The following is a 14,950-nucleotide window of genomic DNA, read 5'->3' on the forward strand; positions in this document are numbered from 1 at the left end:
ACGCTCGGAGCCTGGTTCACGTGGCCCGCCGATCCACGGGCTCCACGTGTTGGGGCACAGTCCCGCGCACGGAGGAGCTGTCGGGGGCTCTCTGCGATCTGCACTCGCCTTGCCTTTGACTCTTGCAAATTCCATGTCTTCCCTGGCTGAGCGCACGGACGCGGGTGAGGCCGGCCTTCGGGTTCAGCCATGTGCCGAGCTTCCCAGCGGGATTTCGGCCCGTATGTTCCTGCCGGGGCTGCTTCCCAAGTCTGACCAGGGCCATCTGAAGGGCTCAGTTTTCCCAGTGGGCACCTGACGCCCCACGGCAGGCTTGCACCCTGGGAAGCTGCAGTGATTCCTTCGCACCCACGAGTACCGTTTGGAGGCACCGTTGCCTTCACGCCGGGAGGGCCAGGTGTGCAGTTCTGAGTCAGGAGGCTTCTGTCTTTTCTGTGTAGGTGGCAGTTCAGTGGACAGTGACCAAGGCTGCTCACAGCTTAAAGACTGTATTTTCTGTTTACTTTTGTATGAAACATCCAAGGCTTTGTGCCAGAGAAGAGTTTGGAGCATCTTGTGGTCTGTCTGTTACTCAGCTTGAAATCAACTGTTTTTTCCTCTTCTAGGTATGTTGCCATTTATCCCTACACCCCCCGGAAAGAGGATGAGCTGGAGCTGAGGAAGGGGGAGATGTTTCTCGTGTTTGAGCGCTGCCAGGACGGCTGGTTCAAGGGCACGTCCATGCACACCAGCAAGATAGGGGTCTTCCCTGGCAATTACGTGGCCCCCGTCACGAGGTAGGGCTCTGAGTTCTAAACAGAGCAGCTTGGTCCTTTCCCATGGTTTTCAGCCTGTCCAGGATTCCTCCTCCCACTACAGTTGCTTGTTACACAGCCGGCATTTTAAAGATCCCTATCTGTATTTGCCGAAATCCCTTCTAATTCTCAACATTTTAGCTTACTCTTCACACGGATGTATGTGCAATTGTACGTTTCTACCAATAAATGTACTGGGTTTTAAATTATTTGCTTTAAGTTACATGTGAGAAGACTCAGCGACACCATTTTCAATATTTTTCTGCCAGAAAATCAAAAAGGTAGCATTTAATATAAATAAAAGCGATATTATTAATATTCCAATGTTTACGTGATGCTTACGAGATGCCAGACACACAGATTTCTAAATGCGTTACACGCGTTAATGCCACGTCCTTAAACAGCTCCCTGATGATGTATGTGCTGTCGCGATCCCCACTCAGCAGTCGAGCCCATAGAGGTGGAGAGGTTAAGCAACTCGTCTGAGGTCACCTGGTGAAGAGGGGCTGAAAGCCAGCCAGCCATTCCAGTAGCTTGGCGGTCACCTCTGAATTCTCACAGTTATTTTCTGTAACACAATCAGAAACAGAATTCCTTCAATATGACATAGCTCCTTCACCCTTCTCAAATGAGGGCAGTTTGGCTCCCCAGGGGAATTTGGCAATGGCTGGACACATCTTTGATTGTCACGATGCGGAGTGGGAGTGCTACTGGTCTCCAGCGCACAGAGACCAGGGACGCACGGGACACCTGCAGGGCACGGCACAGCCTGCGCAGAAAGTAGCTCTCTGGCCCCAAGTGTCACCAAGGTTGAGAAACCGTGTTTGAGGACAGTAGAAAGCAAGACCTTTAGATGTATAGATATATAGTCTTCACTTTATTTAAAGGTAGTCCCCCTTTCTGGGCACTGAGGAAAGTAGCTCTGGAACGAATGCAATGACCTGTAACGGCATCATCATTGAGGAAGCCCCAGTTTGGGGCCACCTGGCTCTTCATAAATGGGCCAGCTTAACTGTTACATCATTTCTCAAAGTCCTTGATTTTAAGTAAATAGTTGAATGAACTGACATGTTGTCAGCTGTTGGCCTTGATTCAGAGGCTGGCCAGCAGCCTAATCAGATGACAATCATTCTCTTTGCAGAAAGTGACAGCATGTTAGCTTTCATTTGACTTGCAGATTTTTCATCACTATAAACCTTCTTCTCGGTATATGTTAAAATCTACACTCACATCCAGAAGATGGCAGCTAGACCTTCCCTGGTGGGAAGAAAACAAACAAAAAGCCACAACAACTGAGGGAGAGAAACCAAAGCAACAACAAAAAATCAAGTTAGCGAAGGAAAACATTTTCATAAGATTCAAATACAAATTATCCAAAAGTCTCTGGAGAGTTGCTTACTGACAGTAAATTCTCTGTTACTCCTCATGGTAAATAGTAAGGAGGTTCAAGTTAATGAAGTATTCTGTTTGGTAGAAAGTTACTATAGAATTGTTGTTTAAATGAATTTAGAATATTAAAAAAATACGTCACGTAAAACTACACTGAACCTAATTTAGTTAAATTCAACCAGTAGATGTTTGTTGATAGCTGGCTGTACCCCTATAACGGTGCATGTACAAGAGGAATGGAAAAGAACCACTGCACATGGCCCCGCTTTCAGGGAACTTTTACTGAGTCAGGAGTATTTAAATAAGGAATTTACTAAAAAAATAACACATCGTACTTTGTAATCAAGGGTCACAGAAGGAAGAAATCCACCTGAAACAGAGTAGAATCCCGAGATCTTAGGCCTGAGCCTTCGGCCAGGCTGCTGGGAATGACAGGATTGAAACATGAGTGAGATTAAGGTAGTTCGAAGGAAGCCAGAGGGGACGTTGCAAAGTGTGTGCGCACACGCACGTGTACACGGGGCAGTTAGGGAGGAGGGCAGGGCACGTGGACACAGCCGTGACAACATAGACCCTGTCGTCTAACAGAGCGGCTTCTCCAGGGCCTGGAAGCTGGTGGGGATGTTTAGCTTCAGGTGGGAGCTGAGACCAGGAACTGTATGTCCTTGAGCAGAGTGACGTGTGATTTTCTCCGATGCAGTTTCCAGACCGTTCTCTGCCTCACGGCCGTCGTTCTTTGAATCTGCTCTTCTTACCCTTGGGCAGATAGTTCCATTCACTTCCTAACGTGTTCTGTTTGTAAGCTCTGCATCGTTTTTCCGGGCGTTACTTGTTCTGTCTCCTGTCTTGCTGATGGACTGGGCTTCTGTCTCGGCAGGGCAGCGACCAGCGCCTCCCAGGGTAAAGTCCCCGTGTCGACCGCTGGCCAGACAAGTCGAGGTGGGGGACCGGCCAGCACTTCCCCCGCAGGAGCGCCTGCCCAGAAGCCCCCGGGGAACGGCATGGCCGGCGGTCCCGGGGTCCCCACCGCTGTGGTGTCAGCAGCTCACATCCAGACGAGTCCCCAGGCCAAGGTCCTGCTGCACATGTCCGGACAGATGACCGTCAACCAGGCGCGCAGCGCTGTGAGGACAGGTAGGGGGGCCGGGCCGGTGGCACCAGGAAGGGGGCCCCGACCAACATCAGACCTTTTACAACAGATGCTGAGAAGGACAGACGGAACTTAAAAATCAATGAAGAGCGTTAGGAGACAGGCAGGCACAGTCTAGTCACAGCCACTTGACTCCGCCTGCGTGGCTCGTGAATTCAAGCCTGATGTACAGGTGGAGAGTCTGAAGGAAATTAGGTGGACCCTAGCGATGTCCATAGTACTTGAAAATGTGACATTTGTGCTCGAGATCAGGTGACCCCGACTCCCACTGCTGCAGCGGCGTGGCGCCCTGAGGATCGCCGTGCCGAGCGTCTGGTATGAGCTTCATCACAGCTCTGCTTCAGACCCAGCCGGACCTTCAATAGCTTTCTTCTTTCTACAGCACTGAAAACCTCCCAAGAGTCTTAGGTAACAGTGGTGGAGAACACTGTTCAGTTCTGTCAGAATAACCAAAGGAAGGAAAACGGTTACTGAGAAAAGGGAGGAACAATGATAATAAAAACGCTCTGGGGCCAGCCTGACCTGACCCTGTAGGGGTGTCGCTGGGTCCCTGGGTGGAGTGGGCTCGCAGGCACTCGGCAGACGTGGGGCTGATCCCGGGATCTGGAAGGGTGGTGTCCAGGGGCCCCGCCAAGACCAAGTAAGCGCTCCTAAACCACCGTGGTTTCTTAACCATTGTGACAGGCGCACTGGTCTGGCGGGGGGTCGGTGAGCAGCACGCAGCCAAGTCACACTCTGCTCTTCTCTCCCGTTCTCCAGTCTCGGCACACAGCCAGGAGCGCCCCACGGCGGCCGTGACGCCCATCCAGGTTCAGAGCGCCGCGGGGCTGCCCCATCACCCCCTGGCCTCGCCCCAGCCCCCCGGCCCGATGGGTCCCCCTGCCCACGTGGCTGCTGGCAGCCTGGGCCGGGTCGGCGCCCCGCTGGCCTGCGCTGCGGCCCCACCGAGCCTCCCCGCCGCCTCCCTGGAGACTGAGCCTGGCGGTCGCCCAGTGACCGTGCTCCCCGGGCCGCCCACCTCTCCCGACAGCAGCTCGGCGGCCAAGCCAGACAAGGACAGCAAGGTGACCACCCCAAGGGCCTGCCAGGCGACCAGGGCCCGGCTCTCTGCAGTTAGACCCTGGTGTGGGGAGCTGGGGTCTGCGTCCGGGGGCTTCCACCCCACCCCCTCGCTGACCTTAACTCCTCCTGTTTAGTGAGCTTTGCTTCTGGTTAACAGTGCTGCAGAAGTGTACTTAATATAGTAAGGGCTAGAAACGGTTGATCAGAAGTGTTACTCGTGGCTTTATTGTTCCTACGCTGTGTTTGATTTTAATCTGTGTGGATAGGTTTTCTCTTGACTTGAAATACAGGGGGGAAATTATTTTCTAATTTGATAGACCTTTTTAAAACCTCTCCTTTGGGCCTGAATTTGAAAGGAGATGTAAGTGGGAAGCTGCATTTGAAAGACTAACTTCTGGTTGCGTTTGGAGACAAGGGAAATGCCTGGTGATTAAACGTGCACAGAAAGAGCAGAGTGACAGCAGATTCTGCGCAACTGTATTGTAATCACGACTTCCCCCCCAGTGTTCGTGCCTTTTCCCCAGAGCTGGCCTGCAGCTCTAGGGTCATCACCAGGTTCTGTGGTCATGTATGTCGCTCTGTTTAAATGGTTAAGGAAGCCCGTAAGCAGGCGTTTGCAAGGAAATAAACTTTACAGGCTACTAAAAAGTTAATATTTAATTGTTGAGTTAACATGAGTGTTTTTGCACAAGATTGGTATCTGTTCCTTGTTTATAATTAACTACGTTAAACTTGTACTCAAGCTGACATGGTCAGCTTTGTCAGTATCTTCGGAAGAATTATTTTACAGTTTAGATCTGAAGGTTCCGGGATGGTGTGTCAGGGCCATTGTCACAGAGGAGGACAGACTCTTCAGCCGCAGGCCTCCCAGGGAAGCATTCACGGAATCCCTGAGGTTGAAGTACACCTGTGCTAGACAGAATAATGGCTCCCCCAAGGATGTCCATTTCCTGATCCCCGAAGTCTGAGAATACGTTTCCTTACATTGCAAAGGGGATCTTCCGGATGGGATTCAATTAAAGGTTGAAAGGTGTTTGAATTATCCGGGTGGGCCCAGTATAATCACAAGGATCTTCATATAAGGGAGGGAAGAGGATCAGGGCCCGAGAAGATGTGAGGTCGGAACCAGGGAGCAGAGTGACCTGAGGAGGGGACCGCAAGCCAGGAAATGCAAGCAGCTCCTGGAACCGGGCAGCGGCGAGGAAACGCTCTCCCCCCGTGCCTCCAGGAGGACCCAGCCCTGCTGACACGGGGTTTTTGCCGTGAAGTTTGGGGTGATTGGTTACAGCAGCAACTGATAAGGCCCTTACGTTTATCCTGCTGAGTCCCCATCCTTGACAAGTGGCCACTGGCCCCTGCTTGGACCCCTGTGGCCCCTGTGCCCTGGCTCCACAGCATCCTTGCTGTCTTCAGGCACCTCCGACTCGGAGAAAGTCGCTTCAGCACACACCTGTCTTCTGTGACTTCAGACCCTCGCTCCGTGTTTTGAGGGGCTATGTAGAAAATGATGATCTCAGTTCCTTGGTGGTCCAGTGGTTAGGATTCCACACTCTCAATGCCAAGGGCCTGTGTTCAATCTCAGGTCCGGGAACGAAGATCCCACAAGCTGTGCAGCAGGGGAAAAAAAAAAAAAAGAAAGAAAATTGACGGTCTCCTTTCTACATGACCCCGGGAGGTAGTTCAGGGTTATCTTCTTTTTTGAAAGGCTACGCTCTACGGTTTTTTTTTTTTTCCTGTTCCTCATGTCACAGATTTCAGATGTCCCTTTCTAAGTCTGCCACCTCATTTAATGTTCCCAGCTCACTAAAGAGACTGTCCCAGTCACTCTAAACTCAGTGATCCCATGATTCGCACGAGTGTCACGCTGCCCCCATTGCTCCATCCTGTTGCCCAGGACATCCAGGGGGAGCTTGACGGATGCCAGATGAGATCTGAGCGTCTCTCATTCCTCCATCCAGACTGTTCCCCGGCTGCCCCATCATCTCTGCTGTAACTGACTATAGCCAGCATCTCCTGGAAGAGACTCTTCCTCGGTCTCACTTCCTCTCCTAAGTCAGCCTTTCATCGAATACACTGTTCTAGGATTTTCCAGATGGTCTGCAAGGCGTGTTGTTGTGTTCTTTATGAAAATGAGGACTAGATGTGCCCTTCTTTGGCCTGTTGAGTTGACCCTGATCCCAGGTTCACCAGGATCTGTCAGATTTTTTTCTTTTTTTGCGGTACGCAGGCCTCTCACTGCCGTGGCCTCTCCCGCTGCGGAGCACAGGCTCTGGACGCGCAGGCTCAGCGGCCATGGCTCACGGGCCCAGCTGCTCCGCAGCATGTGGGATCCTCCTGGACCGGGGCACGAAGCTGTGTCCCCTGCATCGGCAGGTGGACTCTCAACCACTGCGCCACCAGGGAAGCCCGATCTGTCAGATTATTGGTTGCATTTCCTCTGTCCGCTGGGGTGGGTTCAGCCTGTGAGGAGGAGTGGTTTGATCTCTAAATCCCAGTCTCCTCCCCCGTTTCCCTTCTGTCAAGGGGCTTTGTTCTTCCTTTCCCGTCGGAAGGTGGCCCTTCCCTTTCTTCCTGTGTCTGAGGACCTCCATCCACCCCAAACGGCGGCTCCGCGTCTCTCTCGTTCTTCCTTTCTCGAGCATAACTTGAGCCAGCACTCCCTACACGCACACACTTTGTTTTTGGTCATTAGCATTTTTGCCAGTTTAATTTAAGCTCATTCTGGTCTTCAGCGTCTTGAATTGCCACGGCCGTGATATGTTCTTCTTAGGGCCCTTGTCCCGATCCTTCTGTGGAGTCCTTTCGGCCGCTTCCTGGGGCATCACATCAGGGCCTTCAGGTGGCTCTGCATTTTCATCCGCTGAGGTAGTTCGCATTTGTGTACTTAGAACCTCATTCTGGAAAGCCCTCCCACTGCTCTTGAAGCATCTTTCCTTTTGAGTTTCCGGTCGTGCATATATTCTCTGGGAACTTTTAAAACCAGTTCTTTTACACTTCGGAGTTCAAGCCTGACCACGGGCAGTCTGTCTTGTGGGCACGCACTTCGGAGTCCTCACCCGCTAGACATCCCTGCCCCTGGGCTCTGCCTTTCCCCCAGGTGATCAGAGTTAGACCCTACGTTGCAGTTAGCTCGGCTTCCTGTGAGATTAAATTATCGGCAAGTCATGGACTTCCCTGGTGGTCCAGTGGTTAAGAATCCGCCTTCCAGTGCAGGCGATGTGGGTTCAATCCCTGGTCGGGCAACTAAGATCCCCCATGCCGCGGGCCAGCTAAGCCCAAGCGCCGCAACTACCGAGAGAGCCCGTGCTCCACGATGAAGAGCCCGCCCACCACAACAGAAGATCCGGAGTGCTGCAACTAAGACCCGACGCGGCCAAATACATAAACAAATAAATATGAAAAAAAAATTATCAGCAGGTCAAGGGAAAAGTGTATCCGAGATTCTAAGTATATCAGAGATTCTAGTTTTAGTTGGGATTTGCAGCCACTCTCTAGGTTTTTGACAAATTCCCTCATTATTTCTGTCTCCCTTGTCATTCTGTGATCGGCATTCCCCATATACATAAACTGTCCCCCAGGTGAGGGCCCAGCCATCGTGCCCTTCTCTCTGCACATGGGGGCCCTCTGGGGGGCTGCCAGGCTGCCCCACATGGCGGGTCACTCCCACGTGTGCTCAGAGCTGTTCCTCTTGAACAGTATTTTGTCTGGAAGTCCTTGCTCACCAACTCTCAGAAACGTGTTTTTGCCCCGACGTGAAATCTCTAGCTAACTCTGTCGGTAACTGTGTTGTGTGGTTTGATAAACAGGTATTGGAAGCTCTGTCATAGGTTTCCAAACATCGTCTCAGTTTTTTCTTGTTTGAAACTCTGGGCGTTTCTACCACTGTTTTTCTTCTTTCTGTAAGACCTCTGATAGCTTTTACGGTTATCAGTTTAACCGCTTCTCTGGACATTTTTCTAACTTCATGCTCCATTTAAAGGCTTCATTATTTGATCAGCTCGTCTCCAGGCAAATGTATTTCTCAGTCCTTATGAGATACTCACGTATATACATTTTTTATTGTTTTCTAATTATAAACTGTTTTAACTTCTGCATATTTATTTAGAAGTTAGAGAAGATCCAGACATCTAAAACCTAAATGTGATCCAGGGTTTCAAAGAAAACCACTAATATGGTGGTGTATACATGCTTTTTTCCCCTAGATACCAAAATATAGCAGATATTATTTTGGTCTATTAAGCGTTCATCTAGAAATATAATCTTTTTCATTAGCACCAATTATGTAATCGGCTGTTCTTATAAACTCTGAGTTCTGTTGAAATATAACTGAGGCATTTAAAAAATGTAACAGTTTGATTTGAGCAAAAGTTTGTTCAAATCAGGCAGTGCCACAGTGGGAGTGGTCGGGAGACACCAGCCAGGAGCTGAGGGCCAGGCTTTTATAGAGGAGATGCAGAAACAAAGCAGGGAAATTACGTGATTGGCTACAGGTTAAGTGTCACCTTATTTGGGGAGGGTTAGTCCTCTGTGACTGGTTGTCCTGGGTGTGGATTTCTCAACCCTGAGGCGTCTGCAGGAGGAGGCCTGGTTTGCTTAGAGCTTGTCTAATGGTCTCTGATTAAAGCCTGATGGTTTAATTAACTCAACTGTCCTGATCGCACAACAGGAGAAGAGAAGAATCCATCTCTGACGCCCTCCTCTTCGGCCCACCTCCCCAGTCCCTCAGGCGCTGGGAGCATCGTCCCCATATTGTCCTTTGTTCCCAAGCCCCCCAGCCGAGCGGTGCTGGGCCCCAGGCTCCTGGAACACCTTCCTGGAAGGTGGCTTTCCTACACGTCCACTTTAGTGCCCCAGATCCCTAACGACTGTCCCCTTCTTTGTCACTGTGCTGGCTGATGCTTGAGGACCCTTGCTGTTATTCTTGGGTTTCTTTTTTTTTTTTTTTCCTTTTTTAAAATTTTTTGTTTTGCCCTCTGGATCTTAGTTCTCCGACCAGGGATCAAACCCACGGCCCCTGCATTGGAAGCACGGAGTCTCAGCCACTGGCCCACCAGGGAAGGCCCATTCTTGGGTTTCTTGACTGGAGCATCCATCTGGGGTTTAAGTGCCCATTTCCTTCTCTCCTGAACATTCATCCTGAAGTCCCTGCTCATGGCTTCCTTTGCCCCGCGATCTTCCTTCCTCCCAGCTCGTGTTTCGCTGTCAGAAACAAGGGAGTCTGTGGCTTGGCTGTTTCGTTGAAACAGTTTCATCTGAAACTGTTTCGTTGTCTTAAGGAGAAGAAGTTCCTGCCGAGCCGGGTCTGGAAGGTCCAGACCCGTCCGCAGAGCTCGGCCCCCTGGCCTCTGTGGCCTGCAGCCCTGGTGGACGGTCCCCAGAGCAGAGGTGCTTCCAGAGATGTGGCCACACTGAGCTCAGAGCAGAGGGTGGGCTCGGATGAAAGCCCACGTCACCCCTGACAGTGATGACCATTGATGAGCCTTAGGCGATGAGGACAGTACTGATTCCTGTTCCATCAGGTTGGTGTCAGGAACAAACATGGAGACTTGTGGACGCACTGAGCAAGGTTCTTGAGCCCATTGGTGTTTAACCACATCTGGAATCTCACGTGGCCTTTCCCTCTCTCCATGCACGATGCCTCTTGAGCCGCGCGTCCACTGGGGCCAGCACCCCGTCGTCCTCCCCCGGCCCTGCTGTGTTTCCTGTGAGCACCTGTGTGCCCGCAGGGCTGCGTCTCTGCCGGATGGTGTGAGCTTCTTGCTGCAGATTCACTGCTGTGATCCCAGAGCCCAGGGCACTGAGGCACCGTATTCGATGCTCAGTAAATACTCGCTTAAGAAACGAGTGATTATCATCAGACGATGGTGTGAATTAGGTGTCGGAGGTGGCTTTCCTGTGAACGGCACCTCTTATCCTTGGGAGCCTGACGACGTAGATTTTTGATACCAAAGGCCCAGAAGCCTCCCTCTTGCAACGTTCTCTGTGCATCTCAGGGCACAGCAGACCAGAGAAGAAGACCGGCTCGGGTGTGGGTAATGGTGGGTAGTTCAAGTGCGATTCATTTCTGCTTGGGAAGGAGCTCTGACGTGGCGTTTCCATAGTGTCCCCCGCCTCTGCTGTGTGACTAATACAGACTTACTGACTTTATGTTCAGACATTATGTTTATATGTGAAACTCTTTCTGGCTATCTGGTGATGATTTCCTGACCCAAATAGCTTTTTGTTCTCATATGAGATGTGATTTTAAATGATGAAATCTTCTGAAGAGGAATTATGACAGCAAAAACATTATACATCTAGGAATAGTTTCTTGGAAAAACCCACAGGAGAAGAATTATTAAGATTTATGTTAAAAGATATGCCCTTTTCCGTGCATGCTAACATGACATTTTAAAAATTGCTTTGCTGAAGTGTATCTGTTATTAATTCATCCGTAGTTTTCATTTCTGCTGTTGTGTTTTGAGAAACAAACGTGCCCTTAATGATACATGTCTGAGTTTGCAAAATTCTCTCAAGGGGCTCAGTGTTCTGCTAACATGGAAACACTGGAATATGGTATTCACAGCCCGGCTACTGGACCCTCCATGCCAGTGCCCCATCCCTGCCCACATCCCCCCATCCCAGTCCTCGCATCCCCACCCCCACCCCATCCCCACTCCCACCCCCACCCCAGCCCCAGCCCCACCCCACCCCATCCCCTCCCCCTCCCCCTCCCCACCCCATCCGCACCCCCACCCCACCCCCATCCTCACTCCACCTCCATCCCCACCCCACCCCATCCCCTCCCCCTCCCCCTCCCCACCCCCATCCGCACCCCCACCTCCATCCCCACCCCACCTCCATCCCCACCCCACCTCCATCCCCACCCCATCCCCTCCCCCTCCCCTCCCCATCCCCATCCCCTCCCCACCCCCATCCCATCCGCACCCCACCGCACCCCCATCCTCACCCCACCTCCATCCCCACCCCACCCCATCCCCTCCCCACCCCCACCCCATCCCCTCCCCACCCCCACCCCACCCCCATCCCCACCCCACCTCCATCCCCACCCCACCTCCATCCCCACCCCCTCCCCTCCCCCTCCCCTCCCCCATCCCCATCCCCTCCCCACCCCCATCCCATCCGCACCCCACCGCATCCCCATCCTCACCCCACCCCATCCCCTCCCCCTCCCCCTCCCCCACCCCTCCCCCACCCCCACCCCATCCCCCTCCCCACCCCCACCCCACCCCCATCCTCACCCCCACCTCCATCCCCACCCCACCCCATCCCCTCCCCCTCCCCCATCCCCACCCCCATCCGCACCCTATCCCCCAGCCCATCCCCACACATCCCCTGGAAGTCACTGGAGCTGCACTTCATGTGTGTGACCCTTTAGAGGAACAGAGTCATCTTTCTTCTTAATCACTTTCGAGGCTGTTCCCCGAGAGGCATCCAGTTAACGGTTTTCCTGCCATGAGGACTGAGCTTTTAGGAAGTCTTTAGCTGTGGTTTCCTGAGACTGAGTTTATCACCGGACTGTGTTCTCAGTAGACCTGTGGGGCCCCGGGGCTCTCGTGTGCCTCCTGATGTCCCAGCGGGAACCGCTGAGGACCTGCAAGGCTGGACGTTCTTCCCAGCTCACGTATCAGCCCCGAGACCCCAGGCCCCCTCAGAGGAGGGGCAGATGTGCTAGCAGGTGTGTCCTTCCCCCTCACAGGCTGCCGTGTGGATGGAATCACCATTGCCCTGTGGCGCGCAGACCGTCCTCTCCTCCTTCCTCAGCCCTGGGTCCGGCCAGCTTGCTTCCCATCCCCCATCCTCTGCCAGCTCCTCTGTGTCCTGCGCTCGGCACTGGCGCCGTAGGACACGCAGGCTCGGGTTCCTTGAACCGTTCACTGCAGTGCACACACGGCCCTATGGAAGGTGAAGGGGTGAAGCAGAAGCCAGAGAGGTGTGGCTGAGGCCCGGCCTGACCAAAGATGCAAGAGAACCTTCCTCAGGAGGGAGGGGGAGGGTTGGGGGGCTGATGCGCCAGCTTTGCAGCCTGAGCCCCCGACAAACAGAAATGGTCCAGCACAGCCTGCCCCTCCCCCCTTCATTCCTGCCCCGGGGGTTACAGGTGCTGTGGGTAGCGATAGCTAAATGGGGCCTGGGGGTGCAGACCCCCTGGGACACTTGTTCATCTGATACATGATTACTTTTGTTTCTTCCTCTTTCTGCCAGCCTGCCTCTAATGAAACTGTGTTGTTATGCCTTCCCCTAAGGGACTTCTAACTGAGTCTGAACTAATCAGTGTTCAGGAAAAATTCCTCAGTGTTCTGTCTCCTTAAGGGCCCCTCATAATTCTGCTTCCCTGTTAGTGGACCTTAATAATCCCAGCTTGCCTGGCGGGTGTTCTAAAGAATTATTTCTCTGAAGTGTTTTATTCTCAGGCCATGTTTTGAGTCAGAGGACCTGATGGTGTAGTTGACATCTTAGTAAAACAGTTTAAAGTGATGATTGTTAACCTGTGCTTGGGCATCAGAAGAGCATGGACACTTGGGTCTGGGCACGGAGGAGAGCCAGCCCTCTGTCTGGTTTCCTAGCAGAGCAAAGCTGTCGAGCCACGAGGTGGCTTCTGTGAGGCGGTTAGGAAAAATTCTTACTTGTATGGTTGCTTGCAAAAAAGAGACATAACAATGGTTTTTATTATACTGAAGCGCTTTTTTCTAATTTTGTGGAGTTGTTTTTGGCTTTTTAATCAAGGAAGTACTTGCGCAATAGAAATGGTTCGACTTCTGTTATTATTGGTTTGTTTAATTTCATCAAGGTGGTGACAAGTGAACACTTTGATCAAAACGTCACCCATCCCCTCCATGGACTTCCCTGGCGGCCCAGGGGTTAAGACTCCGCGCTTCCACTGCAGGGGGCGCGAGTTCGATCCCTAGTTGGGGAACTAAGATCCCGTGTGCCACGCGGCACGGACAAAAAAAAACAGACATCACCCCTATAAATGATAAGCGTCAGGTCTGTGGCTGTAGAAATGGGAACAGGTTTATGCTAATTCAGCACACAAGGATTAGAGCTAGGGTAGGCAGAATTTCAGGAAATTAAAGCCATAATCTGAAATTTCCATTTTGTCCCAAAGTGCTACTTTGCCTTCACCAAGCCTGAGAGGTGAATAGGTGGGATTTGGGGTTCACATCATTTTTCTCTGCTTGTCTTACCTCCTCCGTGGAGGATGCCGATGAGCAGTGGAATGTCCAGAACTAGGGAAAATGCCCAGGCAGGTGCAGGGGAGGCCAAGGGCAGGTGAACACACGCCCCCGGGATCCAGACCCAGAGTCCCCAGACACCCATAGGCGCCCCTCGAAAGCTCACATCAGAACTTGAAACTGCAGCAACAGAACCATGTCTTCGACTCTCGTGCTTTTTTCTTTTTTCTAGAAAGAGAGAAAGGGGCTGTTGAAGCTGCTCTCCGGGGCCTCCACCAAGCGCAAGCCGCGGGGGTCGCCGCCGGCCTCGCCCACCCTGGACGTCGAGCCGGGGGCTGAGCTGCTGCCCGGGGCCCCTGGCGCCCCCTGCGCCTGCCCCGGGCCCTGTGATGCCGACACCCCGGCCCCGGCCCCTGCCCCCGGCCCGCAGCGCCGGACCTGCTCCCTGGACTCGGCCCCGGTGGCCCCACCGCCGCGGCAGCCCTGCTCGTCCCTGGGCCCGGCGGCCGGTGACGCGAGGCCTGCGGTCTGTGAAAGGTGAGTCCATGGTCATGGCTGCCGGGGAGCCGGCAGGTCTGTGGCGTCCGAGGGGCCTCACGTCTCCTTCACTGGGTCCGTGGTGACGGCCAGCCTAGCCCCCCTGGGGTGACGGGCTCCCCCTCTGCCGTTCGCTCTGTGTTCTCGCCCCGTGGGGCTGTGACCCCCTTTCCGTCCGTGTCTCCAGCACTGTCCCCGACGGGGCTGTGGGTCACCGCCGCCCTGGTGCCGCTCCTTCTCGTTCCTCGTTCAGGGCCAGCCCTCCGCCCTCATTTCGTGTTTGGCATTTTCATCAGAGGTTCACGTCACGACCTGCTAGTTGTGAAGCACCTGGAGCATCTGCCCACTCACTTTGGATGCTTCCTGAGCCAGAGGGCGGCCGAGTTCTCCCCGCCTGACCCCCGCCTGACCCCCTCCTGACCCGCTGACTGGGTTCCGATACCCGCAGGACGACGAGCCCCGTTCCGTGACTGTGGCCCTGAGTCACCGTAATTTACACACGGGAGCCACCCTTTCTGATTCCGCTGCTGGGGCTCTTAGGGGCGCATTAGGAGAGAAAATCTAGTAAGTAAGACAAAAACCTACTAGGATCGTATGAATTAGAAACACGGCACAGTACACTAAAAATAGGGGACTGTTTTCCCATAATGCAGAAATATATAAATACGTGCTTTAAAGGTGCCGTCTGTCTCTGTAAGCTTTATTCCCTCTGTCCCTGCATCTCATAAATAGAGCAAATTTCTAGTTTGTGGAGGTGTTGCCTTTGGGGCAGCATTTTCTGTTACTCATTCAAAAACTACTAGAAAGTGTTATACTTTCAAATGACTTAAATTCACCTTAAC

At 52.8% G+C, this 14,950-nt stretch overlaps 1 protein-coding gene across 9 annotated transcripts in view; it reads left to right on the forward strand.

The window, feature by feature from the left end:
* The window catches only part of SH3RF1 (SH3 domain containing ring finger 1), a 161,615-nt gene that overhangs the window by 136,812 nt on the left and 9,853 nt on the right, over positions 1-14,950 (forward strand). For all 9 annotated transcript variants that reach the window (XM_060155845.1, XM_060155844.1, XM_060155848.1 and 6 more), the window contains 4 exons: positions 606-776; positions 3,061-3,317; positions 4,093-4,397; positions 13,804-14,108. In XM_060155845.1, coding sequence (XP_060011828.1) covers positions 606-776; positions 3,061-3,317; positions 4,093-4,397; positions 13,804-14,108 — 1,038 coding nt within the window. The remainder of the gene's footprint in view (positions 1-605; positions 777-3,060; positions 3,318-4,092; positions 4,398-13,803; positions 14,109-14,950) is intronic.

The sequence above is a fragment of the Lagenorhynchus albirostris genome, chromosome 7, assembly GCF_949774975.1.
Source record: "Lagenorhynchus albirostris chromosome 7, mLagAlb1.1, whole genome shotgun sequence".
NCBI lineage: Eukaryota > Metazoa > Chordata > Mammalia > Artiodactyla > Delphinidae > Lagenorhynchus > Lagenorhynchus albirostris.